General features: G+C 42.8%; 1 protein-coding gene across 3 annotated transcripts in view; it reads right to left on the reverse strand.

Moving 5' to 3' along the window:
* The window catches only part of Znf521 (zinc finger protein 521), a 284,260-nt gene that overhangs the window by 270,382 nt on the left and 1,378 nt on the right, over window positions 1-12,500 (reverse strand). For 2 of the 3 annotated variants that reach the window (XM_029471828.1, XM_021150478.2), the window contains exon 2: window positions 12,434-12,474. The exons of the other annotated variant lie outside the window; for it this stretch is intronic. In XM_029471828.1, the coding sequence (XP_029327688.1) occupies window positions 12,434-12,473 (40 nt within the window). In that variant the 5' untranslated portion in view covers window position 12,474. The remainder of the gene's footprint in view (window positions 1-12,433; window positions 12,475-12,500) is intronic. 3 annotated transcript variants of the gene reach the window in all.

The raw sequence follows: 12,500 nt of genomic DNA on the forward strand, positions 1-12,500 counted from the left end.
CTCTCTCTCTCTCTCTCTCTCTCTCTCTCTCTCTCTCTCTCTCTCTCTCCACATAAGAATATCTCAGGTTGAAACAATGGACAGGTAAGTTGAAAAGCAGAAGGGGAGGGGAGCAGGACTTGATGACACAAACTTGTAATCTTAGCTCTGTCAGGGTGGGGGCTACAGAAGAAGTTCAAAAGAAGTCTGGCTATACCAGGAGATCCTGTCTCAAAAGGACAACAAAATAAAGGAGAGAAAAAAGGGGGGGAACTGACAAAGCAATAAAGTGCTCTTAGGGAAGCTTTTTTTGTATAACCTTCTGCAGTTTCTCTCCATTCTCTCTGATGTCAGTGCTGACCACTGGTGTGCACTGTCCCCACAGTGACAGCCACCAAGCTAGCTGATCTGGGAACTGTGAAAAGAATGTTGAAAGCCAGCACCACTGATGACTGCTGTCTTCCTACACTAGCATTTGACCCATCAGAGAGGACAGATGTTAACTTGTCTTCTAATGCCAAAAGGAACTTGTCCTTTATTTAGGAAGCATTATAAAGTTAGAATAAACCCAGATGCCTGAAAGAGCAAGCAGACCTAGCTCAGTGGACACCTGTAAGATAGCTTACTCAGAACTGAAATACTGGGCCCCAAATAAAACATGTTCACGTGAGTCATGTGCCAATAATACCAAAAGCATGCCCCTCGCAAGTGTGACTTGAAAACACATTGTCACTGTGAAACTAATACTGTCTAGAATCAACCCTGCAGGGTGCAAAGGAATTGCCTAACATCTTCACTGACTAGAAGTATAGACCCAGCTGGGTACAGCCCTTTCCACCACTTTCGATATACCTAGTGCCTATCTGGGGCCCAATGAGAAGTATTGCAGAATGCATGATCATGTTCAATATTTTTCAAACTGAAACTTATAGAGCCTCACATTTGGCTTGAAAGTGCCACCACTGTGAAGAACATCCAGGCTTTGGACAAATAATGCAATGTCACGCACAAATGTGTTAGGCTACATGTCTAGCTACCCTAGGATCATACAACCCATGTGGTACAGAATAAATGTGCCTGCATCCAGAACCTTGATGGGGAAAGCCTCCCTCTCATATACAGTGTGCTTTCACTGCCCATCATATTGAAGACAGACCTATCTGACCAGCATCTCCAACTCCTGGCATCCCGAGACATAACAAATGTGCAGAAATATTATAAGCAAATGAATGGAGCCATCTGCTGATATGTTCATCACCAATAATTTGATCATGGCATGCCTGCTTTCCAAAGGGTGATGGACAATCTGGGGTGGTCTATGCCCTGTAAGGTTTAAAGGGCACTGCACAGAAAGGTATCTTTAAACACCAGCTCAGAACCAGCACAGGGATGTCAGAGGTAAAAGTGATATACAAGTCTTTATTATTACACAAACCTAGTAAGAAAAACCACAACCTGTGCCTATAGAAGAAACCTCAAATATTATTAAAGGTTTGGGACATGTGGCTGTATAGAAATCACAGACGTACTTGTACCAATGAACAAGCATGAATTATAGGTAACTTCTGTAAGTAAGTCGAACCCAATTCCAAAGCTATTCTTAAAGAAACATACTTCTGATTTGGGCCCATATGTTGCTAATACTTGGAGGGGGGGTGGGGAACTTAGCTCAATCCAAAATATACTTGAGGAATGACAACATGACTCTAGTGTAAAGGGTGACAGCCACTAAGCCTGAAGACCTGAGTTCAGTTCCTTGGACCCACATGGTAGAAGGGAGAATCAACTCACACAAGTTGTTTTCTGGCCTCCACATGCCTGCCATGGCACATATATACCTACACACACACACACACACACACACACACACACACACACCAAAATAAATCAACTACAGTACACCTGACACTCAGGTCACTGGAGAGTGACCACACACACAATGTCAAGTCCATAACAGGACTGGCTACTAGGCTCATTCCTAGGGAAACTCCCCAAAGCCCTGAGAGTTGAAGGGGCAAAGGGTCCTCTCTGACTCAGAAGCTACAAACTGCTCTGTGGGCTGTGCAGGCTCCAAGAGGGCAGGATTTCTGATAGAGACCCCGAGAATGATTCATTGTATCCACTTGCTTCATGTCTTCCATCAGTCCCAAAATGGGGATTCAGCAAAACTCCAGACGGTCCAGCCTCTGTGAGGACATTCCACTTAGTCTGGTTTTGCTTCAGATACACTGCTAATAAGCCCACCACCCAAAAGGATGCTCACTTTGTGGGCATGGCTCATTTATCCACTTGTAAGAACCATGATTTCTTTTTCTTCTTCTTTTTTTGGGGGGGATTGGGAGGGCATGTTTTGAGACAGGGTTTCTCTGTTCCAGGCTGTCCTGGAACTCACTCTGTAGACTAGGCTGGCCTCGAACTCAAGAGATCCACCTGCCTCTGCCTCCCAAGTGCTGGGATTAAAGGCGTGCACCACCAGCAGCTAGAACCATGATTTCTTAATGTGAGAATTCTAAAATGTTAGAGCTAGAAGTAGCTGCAGAGGTTCTCTGAACCCACAGCTGAGTGCTAAGGGAGGAAGTGATCTGGGCTCAGGGGAAGCTGATCCAGCACTTGGTGCAGGTGTCAGGTAGAGAAGGGCTCTCCCTGGGCGGCCACCCAGAGCCCAGCACTGGCTTCTTAACATGCAGATCAGCACTGTGAAAACCGGTTACATGTAACAGGAGCTGTAAAGTGGTGTTATTATCTTATGATGACTTTATTTGGAAGATTAGAATTTGCCATAATGCTACCATTCCACTGTAAATGATCTCAGTGGTGCTGAAAGGGGCAAAACCGACTTCACTCCTTGATCTTTGGTCCAACTCTGCCCAGTCTGCCACTCACATCTCTGGCTAGGAAAGCCAGCAGGCACCCAATGTGATCACCTTTGAATTGTCATACACTTACGCAGCACGGTTTGAGAAACTCTCCTCTCAGATCATTTCCCTGTATCTCTTGGGAAACTCATCAAACCCGTGCAAGAACACTTTTCAGTACCAACTTGCTGACTTTCTCTCAGGATTCTGTGCTGAATACACAACATAGCAAATTCCTCGTGGCTGGTTTTGTCTCAATTCTGGATAGCAGAGATGTCTAGCATTTAGTACAACTAGGTTTTAATGCCTGCACCTCACACATTCTCTATGATCCTCCAATCAACATATGAATTAACATTAGGAATTCTTCAATTTTTTTTCAAAACTACTGTCTGGGACTTTCAGGAGGAGGAAAGGAATGACAGCTTAATCAAGCCAAATGGAGGTGGAAAAGTTCTATGTATTTAACGTCTTTGACCTAAGTGCCCATATTTACCATTTGAGTGTAAGGAAAAACAAAATGTTTCACTCTTATAAAGGAAAGCTCATGAAACACATGGCATCAAACACTTCGAGCATCATTTCATCAACTGCTTCCATTGATGCAACAGACAGAAAACATGAGCACACCAATGTAAGATTCTCATTTACAGAATCTCCTTCCAACAATGAAAAAGCCATGGAAAAGATATCTAAAGTCTCGTTCAGTTTCCATGACTGGAGGGCCCACAAGAGCAAGATAATGCTTGTCTTGATGGCACATGGATCCTCAGAGCTAAGGGACCAAAAGCTAGGCACAAGTTAGGAGGTGGGGCTGAGCAGTAAAATGCAATCAGAGCTCACTACTGTGAGCAATTCTCCATGGTAAACTACTAACATGGCAACATCCTAAAATATGCACAGCCAATCAGAGCTCACCAAGTCTCCTTGGTAAACTACTATCCAAGTGGCAACATGATGCCCGAGACAGCTTGTTTTGTCCTCAGCTCTCTTCAAGCACTGATGTGCCTCCCCTTGGGCCTACAGTCCTTCTTGCTTCTTACCTGATGTCCACTACTGTAGCCTCAGATACTCGCTGGAAACACCGGTACAGACAGGAAATGCAGACTCCCTACAAAAGCCAACTATCCCAAGATGGTGCCAGCCTTCCGACCAATAGCCATGTTTGGACTTCATTAGCACTTGGTGGAATGGCATTTTTGAAAATTTGATGCCCTTTCCCTTTTCTAAGGAATAAAAATAAGCAAAAGAGTAAAGTACTGATTGTGCTGCTCAAAACCAGTTAAAACTACAACAAGCTAAATCCTTAGCAATACTGAAATAATATTTAATCTTATTCACGTGCTCTCAGTGGATCTCATGAAGTTCTTTTGTGAAGGACAAGAACACTAAATATGTAAGAAAGTTTGGGAAATTTCTCTACAGATAACAAAGTTTAGGTCACTGTAAGCTTTTTTTCTTTTTAATAGTGGGCATTGAACACTATGATAGGTCAATTTCTAGTTCATCCATGGAGACTTCAGCTCAGGACAGGTTTGTACAATGACGTGTGTATTAACATATAAGACAGTCAGCAACAGAGGGGAACTTTGTCCCTACCAGGTAAATAAATGTCCATATTGATATATCCTTAGTAGACTAATAATAAGACCAAATGGCAATAATAAAGAGGTTATAAAAACAGTGTTATGAACCCAAAAGATAAGTGCTTTTATATTCCTTAAAATGATACTAAATGTAATTGGGGAAAGTTTAATTTTGTCCTTTAAGAAGTGATTAACCTATGGGAAATGTATGGCAAATAGACATCAGAGTCTGCTGGTGAGTGTGCATGCCATGTGTCTGTATGTTCTGCAGTATATTGTGCTAACTAAATGTCTAAACCCATTTGGTTTCATACTTGAAAAAAATCATAAGCAATACCACAATGTAATTTAAAACCAACCAACCAACCAACCAACCAACCAACAAACCAACCAACCAACCAACCAACCAACCAGCCAGCCAACCAACCAACCAGCCAACCAACCAACAAACAAACCAACCAACCAACCAGCCAACAAACCAACAAACCAACCAACCAGCCAGCCAACCAACCAGCCAACCAACAAACCAACCAACCAACCAACCAACCAACAAACCAACCAGCCAACCAACAAACCAACCAACCAACCAACCAACCAACCAGCCAACCAACCTGCACTACAATGGAAATGGTGATTCCTTGTCTGTATTGAGCTTGGAACACCTTAAGCTAACATAACTAGTAAATGCATTCTAAACACAATTATCTTCATTGGAAAACTAGATGCAACTTTAACCCATGCCTATATATATATATGCATATATATAAACATATATTTAAGTTATATATATATATGTATGTGTGTGTATGCATATATATATATATATATACATGAACAAATGAGAATGACTACATATTTTTCTTCTCAGGAATTTTCAAAGTACTTACTATCTTGTTAAAGTACATAGAATATGAAAAACAATTTGTGAATGTATACATTCACCTTCAAAAAATAATCTTCCTAGAAAACATAGTTACTTGGAAGGCATATTTGATTCTGACTTTTTGTGTTGTTAATGCCCAAATTATAAACCTTTCCTCCCAGATATCCAGAGGAGCAATGCTAACTGTGGTGTGTTCTACTGTCATAATGATACCCCTAAGATCAGCCTGGTGCCATAGCTGTGATAGGGTCCCCAGGTGGCAGAATGACTGCTGCTTGATCATTATCCGTGTAAAGACTGAAGCTACTGAAGTTTTAAAGAATTCGCATCTTACTCGATTTCTTTCATCTCTAATAATTACTAAACTGGTGTAATTACTGGAGGTGCAATGTGATGCATGCAAAGGCCCGTGCTGCCTGAAATTAAAAGTATTTAAAAAATAAAAAAGACCAAGATTCTTAGTTTTCCAACATTTATCTCATATCAGGCTTTTATGCCAAGAGTTGCATAATTATTTAAACCCTGTAAAAGCTCTCCTTATCCTGTTTGATTAATGCTATAACAGAGCTGTTTAAATTAACTAATGTTAACTTTAAGTTTTAATTGCTTTATGACGGCATTGTAGCAAGACAAATTTAAAATAGGCAATTACAACAGGCAAGGTAGAGGTGATTCTGACCAGGACACCACTGAATTCCCATATAAAACCACAGCAACATACTTCATGTTTAATTGAAATGAGATTAGAGAGTCACATATACCCAGGCACACACACACCCATGCACATACCCACACACCCACACACACCCAAAGAACTAACTTCAACCGTTGACAGCACACCAAGCATCAATGGAGAAAAACAATAAGTACCTCTGAGAAAACGTGCAAGAAGGCTGATTTTGAACATCTGCCTTTGTATCAAAACCTCACACAATTCCAAAGCATTCTTTAGCATACCATTGCACGAGAGCATTTACATTTTTAAGAAGCCAGAGGGCTGGTAAACATGGTACAAATGGCACAAATCTTGTTGTCTCCTCTCTTAAAAATAACTACCAAACTTATCACCAAATCCATTTAGGCAAAGATAGGAATTCACTGGTAAGAAAATGGATGGTATTAAATCAGCCATGGGAATTAATGAAGCACGGTAAGAGGAAGGACAGATCCTTCCAGAAACTCTTATGCTGATCTCAGTAGGCTTGCTATCCTCCACTCCTCAAACCTTTCTTCTTGTGGCAAGCTCTTACTTCAAAATAGGCATTCAGACAGGAGTGAGGATATGGGCCAGTTTGTGGCTACCAAACTGAGAAACCTCCAGACTGTATCAGAGTAGCCAAGCCTCCGCAACAAAGTTCCTTTCAAAAAAAAGGAGAAAGGATGCTACAGACATCTTTACAAAATGGGCCTTCAGCTCTTGCCCTCCTCCAAATAAGTTAAAAGGCAAAACAAAGTTGGAAACTTCTGTCCCCGATGTCAGGCACTCCTGCTGTCAGTAAGATCTGGGAATCTTCCAGCAACAACCAAAAGAGGAAAATTATTAACAGCTTGCTTCATAAAGAGCAGCTAATCTCAACTCCCTTTGTAATTCCATTTTACATGTATGCTTTTATGTTCAGTACCCCATTTTCTTTACCCTTTTTGGGCCAAAGGTGCGCTCTCGCACACTCTTCAGACAGCTGTTTTTGTTTAGAGGACTGAGTAGACCATCAGAAGTCTGCTGCGGTCCCTTTGAGGAGGGGCTGCCAGAGCTGGAAAGGTGCGGACCAAGCTCTGGAAGAGGTCCGCTGGACCAGCAGCTCTGGAACTTTGACTCTCGGGATCCCTGCCAACTGTAATTGCTGTTTTTGTTTATTTCGGATTGTCTGCTGATTGGACTATAATCAATTTAATGACTTCAACATCTAGTCAGTATAATTTAGAGGTGGTGGAGGGAGAAAGAGTCACTGACTGACAGATAAATAGAAGGACAATTGTCACAGGGTGTCTGAGTGGCAGGAGAAACCTCAGCTCTGTTTCTAACCATTGCCCCTGCCTCTCGTTTTGGACCCAAATTCAAAAACATCGAAGCATAAATTTCTGCATGCCATGCAATTAATACTTTGCCTTTACAAATCAAATTACAAAATTCCTTACAAAAAAAGGAATATTGATTTGGCTATCTAATGTGTATCCATAAATATACACATATGTGTGCCTTAATTTTTCTTAAAACTAACATAAGTTAAGATCTAATTATCAACAAGAGTCATAGTTAACATATCAGAAAATCAGTTTTTAGAAAAAAAGCCATTTTGCTTATAATTAAAAGCAAAATATTCTATTTCCTTTTAGGCTTCTCACACAAAATCCAGGGTGAGCCTTTGTTTCTTTTCTATAGCATCATTTCCAAACCTAAACTGAATCACTGCTGGAAAAAAAGATTGTTTTTTCTAAGAAAGCAAGGACATGGAAGATACTGGAAACATTTTTGTTATTGTTATATCTTATATCTCACCTTTCTATTAATTCACATATATAATAATTAGTATATGCATATATATGTGTGTATATATATATATATATATATATATATATATATATACTTTGAAAAGGCAAGCACATGAAACACTGGAGGGTTTAATTCTTCTATTAAATTTGAGGACCAAGAAAACTCCCTGTAGTGACTTTTTAATATCTAAAATGTTTACAGTGTTTGCACTAGAGCAAACAGCAAAATTCTGACTTTCCAAAGGCTCGGGACTTAAAATCCATTGTCTTTTCATTCAACCTCCCTCATTTCTATTTCTTCTTTACATTGTGAGCGGAGACTTTGTTACTTCATTATATTTCTAAAGAAATAATCCCTCCTTTTAAGACTCCATTTTTAAGTACAAAAGGAGCTAGTGGGGAAAAGGTACATCTAAAGTGTTCTAAGTTCAGAGTGTGCCAAGTCACAGAGGGCCAGCACCGGGCACAGCAAGGTAAAGTAGACACTGGGGGCTCACATTCTTCCTGCCTCCCCCATCCCTCTCTGGAGGTCCCTGGTATGAGTTTATGAACACCTGAGGGTCCAGATAGCCTGGCTGTGTCTCCTGTTTAACTTGGCCATTTAAATGCCTAAGCGGTCCCCTCTCTCCTTTCCAGCTTTATAACTTGGCCCTCACTGAGTACCTCACACCTTTATGCAGCAGACCACTTTTTCCTTCTAACTGAGCTTTCTGGAGTCAACTTCAAAAAAAAAATATTATCAGATAAAATGGCTGAGAAAGTTCCATCAAACAAGTGCCGAAAGAAATAGAATAAAGAGCCAGTAAGAAATACAGAAATAGGTCACAATTGGCCAATTTGATACAACTGATTTGCTGGCCCTAAAAATAAGCTGACAGTAAACTATTTTCAGTAAGGTAGTCTTACCACTGTCTATTCTCAGGGATGAAGACAAATATCTAAATAATATAGAAGGGAGGGACTCATTTAATTGTCTGGTCATTCATTCCTTTAAATACTGGCTTTAACCCTTTGTCATTAGTCAGAAGAATCACTCTAAAGATATGCAGTATTAACAGAGAGTGAGATCTTCGGGGTTTCTATGTGGCAGACAAGCTTTGGGCGTCGAGAAGGGTAGAGAAGTTGCGTGTTCCAATGACAGATGTTGTCTAGAGAAACGAGTACCTGAATGTACGCAATCTGACCGGAGATTACATGGAGTAGGTAACTCCAGCAAGGCTTGCCTTCTCAAGGCTCTTAGAAACAGAAACCAGACTGAGGAGGCGGGCTAACTAGACAATCGACCCCCAAAATTTGACAATTAAAAATGCATAATTTTTAAGTAGGCATGATTATCTACCCAAAGTCCCCAAATTATAAGAATTACTTAAAATAAATGCATCTGGTAAGAGAAATTTCCTGGGAAAGCACATTTTGAGCATCTAGTTAGAAATAAGAATCCAGACTAACCACTATTTTGTTTTAATGTTTTTTACCAGCCTAATGGAAATGACTCTCCTGGGGCACAAGTTTGAAATGTTATCATAAGAGACAGCCATATCAGAACTATCTCTTAAAACTCTTTTTGTTAAAGAAATAATAGACACATTAGAAACTGAATGCAGAACTTTGTGGTTTTTAGAAGGCCTTACAGTTTTTTTCATGGTCTTTAATACATATCTTTTTCATGTTGGTTATCACAAAATCTACAAGTTTCTGATGGTAAAATCAGAACCTATCTTTCATAATGGTAAAATTACCAATCGGCTCTTCCTATGTGAGGACGTTCAATTCACTACTACACTACTACACCATCTCTCCAGCATTGCTTATAACAAACGATTGCTTACCAGCTGATCTGTCATTAAAATAAAATACCAGCTGATCTGTCATTAAAAAAAAAATGCTTGCTGGCTTTTCAAGGATTCAAGTGTGACCTTCTGAACAACATAATGGACTCGGAACACTCTTAAAACACCCTTTGAAAAATAAAGGCATCCTTCCAGGAAGACAGAGGGGACCCAGGATCAGGAAGAAAGGAGCAGTTACTTAACAGGAACCTTCCGGAATGGCAGTCTAGCTCTACCAGACACTAGTCATATCACAGTCCCTCATTTGACACAGCTTCATACAAATATGTTATTTTCCAGGCAAATGCACACCCTGAAGAAAAACAAGACTGATCGTCAGCGAGGACTGTGCTATTTTTATTCCAGTCTTGAGTTTCTCGCCCCAAAAGCCTAGCCAGCCCACCTGAGGCCAGTGCCTCTTCTGGGAGGCGTCCAAGCAGAGCTGAAGGAAAACACTGCTGTGTTACACACACACACACACACAATCTTTGATTTAATGTAGATATTATTTTAGCACTTGGCAACTGAAGCCCAGAGGCTATGTCTTAGTGAAGGAGATATTGGATCTGGTTTTTTGCAACATACCAATAAAACAAAAGAATAAAAACGTCTTCTGCTTACTAGTCTTTTCTCCCTTACTAACCCAAAAACTACACAGGTTCCTGTCTAAGTATTTTACAGTTTAACTTAGCCAACATTTCCCAGAAAGTACAGCTTAACTCAATGGCCTTCATGCAAAAGAAATCCTCCTTAGAAGCTGGTCAACAAAACTTTCACTGTGATTTCATTCCAGAAGCAGGTGAACAAGAACAGTTAGAAGCTGTGAGTGAGCAAAATGACCAAATCTACAAACTTTAATAAACTTTTGAAAATAAAAGGCTTCCTAATTCCTTCACAAGCTTTTAGACGCTTTTTGAAACCCTTCAACCAGAGGTTGGCACTGCTGTTGCTATCCTATTCAAATCGCAAAGTTCTCCTTTCCCAGTGAGCAGGAAGAGGTCAGTCTGGCACTTCTTTCCCCACCGTTACTTTAAAGAAATGGAGACTCCTGGCAAGTTTCCCCGGAACAAGAGTGGTCCACAGTTACCCTGACGCCCGCGCATGCCCCTGCGATCATTTATTCGCCATCCAGACTTGGGAATTTTTCTGGCTCTGCATCTAGGTTTTCTAGACAATGTATGTCCCATGTAAATACAAAACAGGCCCCCAAACTGTGTGAAGACACTTGTCAGTGATTCGCCTCGTTTTTAAAGTAAAACTTGTGCTCTTCAAGAAAAAGAAGGGAAGAAGAAAAAGAAGAACAAGAAGAAGAAGAAGAACAAGAAGAAAGCAAGGATTCCAGTGTGTGAGGCCCTCCCCCTACGCTGTCCTTTCCCTGAAGAAAGGGCTTTGTGTGTGCGGTAAGGGCTCCTGTAATCGAGTTCATAAATACTCATTGGCCAGGGGGCCAGGGCTCGGGGCGCACGACTCTGTCCCCCACCATCCCCCTTTGCAGATTGCGGAGTTCTATGAGCCGGTGGCAAGAACCCTTGCCACCCGGAGCCACCTCCAACACCCGGCAGCAGAGGAGGAAGAGGATGCTGCACTGCCGGGGACCAGAGGGCGGGGCGCGGACCTCGGCGGGACCCTGCGGGCTCCGGCGGGAGCATAAGCCGCCCTTTGTCCTTCGCCACCGGGGTCGCAGAGGCCTCGGCTGCTTCCAGCTGTCGCCCCTTTGGCCTCTCCCGGTCCACTGCCCTGCCTGCCCGCACCTTCTCCGGTCCTCGCGCGCCGCTGCTCTGGGCCTCAGAGCGCCGGACCTCTCGGCTCCTCGATTTACCCCGGAGAAGGCAGGGGAAGGTGAAGGAGGAGGAGGTAGTGGCCGCCACGTGACTCTGCTCGCCACATTCCAACACAGCCACCGGATCGATAACTTCAGTGCCCCCCGCCCCCCAACCCTGCCGCCGCAGCCAACTAGTGCACCCCAATTCCCTCCACACAACACACATCCGCAAACTTCCTCTGCTACGGGGAGTACACGGAGAGGCACCCCTTCCCTGATACCCTAAGGGGAAGGAGGGAGGAGCAGGGACAAGGGCGGTCAACTTTCCGGGCAAATCTAGAAGGGGTACCGTGGTGCTCCAGCCTGGGTCCCGCAGCCCAAGTACACCCGGCCCAGTTGTTTACGTCGGCCGCCAGACCGGCAGAAGCCAGGCAAGACCTGCAGAACCCGAACGAGCTGGGCGCGGACCCGGAGACTTTGGTGGCTGTTGTGTACGCACCCCAGCCCCGGGCCACGTTTTTAATACGCAAGGACTCCTCGCTCCTGTCCATGGGTTTTTATTTTCTTCTTCTTCCAAAGCAAGAAAAATACAACTGCCGCATGAGTTTCTGCATATTTATTCTTTAAGAAAACACACCCCAGAAACTTTTTCTTTCAGCCCAGACGGAGATTTCCAACAAGATTTTTTTTTTCTCCAGCCCCTCTTCGGGTAATTTCGTTTCTTTCTCTTTTCTTCTCCTTTTTTGAAATTAATATTTTTCTGGTTTTGGTTTTGATGCTGTCTTTTCTCACCCACTTTCTACCGCCGCCCCATTTGGGGATCCTCCTCTCGGCTTCACCCCCCACCCACCCCCCAACACACAAACATACACACTCAGTCACTTCGTCCTCACTCCACCTGGGGGCTAGTAGGGGAGGGGAGCGCGCGCGCACCCGCACTCACACTCACACTCACGCGCGCACACGCCTCGCGGCCACGCAGCCCTCGCTCCGCTACCCACAGTGACACTCACGGATGGGGGGAGAGGCGGGGGGGGGGTCCTCCTTACCTTTGAGGGATCTCGGTTTCGCTTGCTTGCGGCGAGACATCCTAAAAGCAAACAGCTGAAGTTGTTT

Source organism: Mus caroli, chromosome 18 (assembly GCF_900094665.2).
Source record: "Mus caroli chromosome 18, CAROLI_EIJ_v1.1, whole genome shotgun sequence".
NCBI lineage: Eukaryota > Metazoa > Chordata > Mammalia > Rodentia > Muridae > Mus > Mus caroli.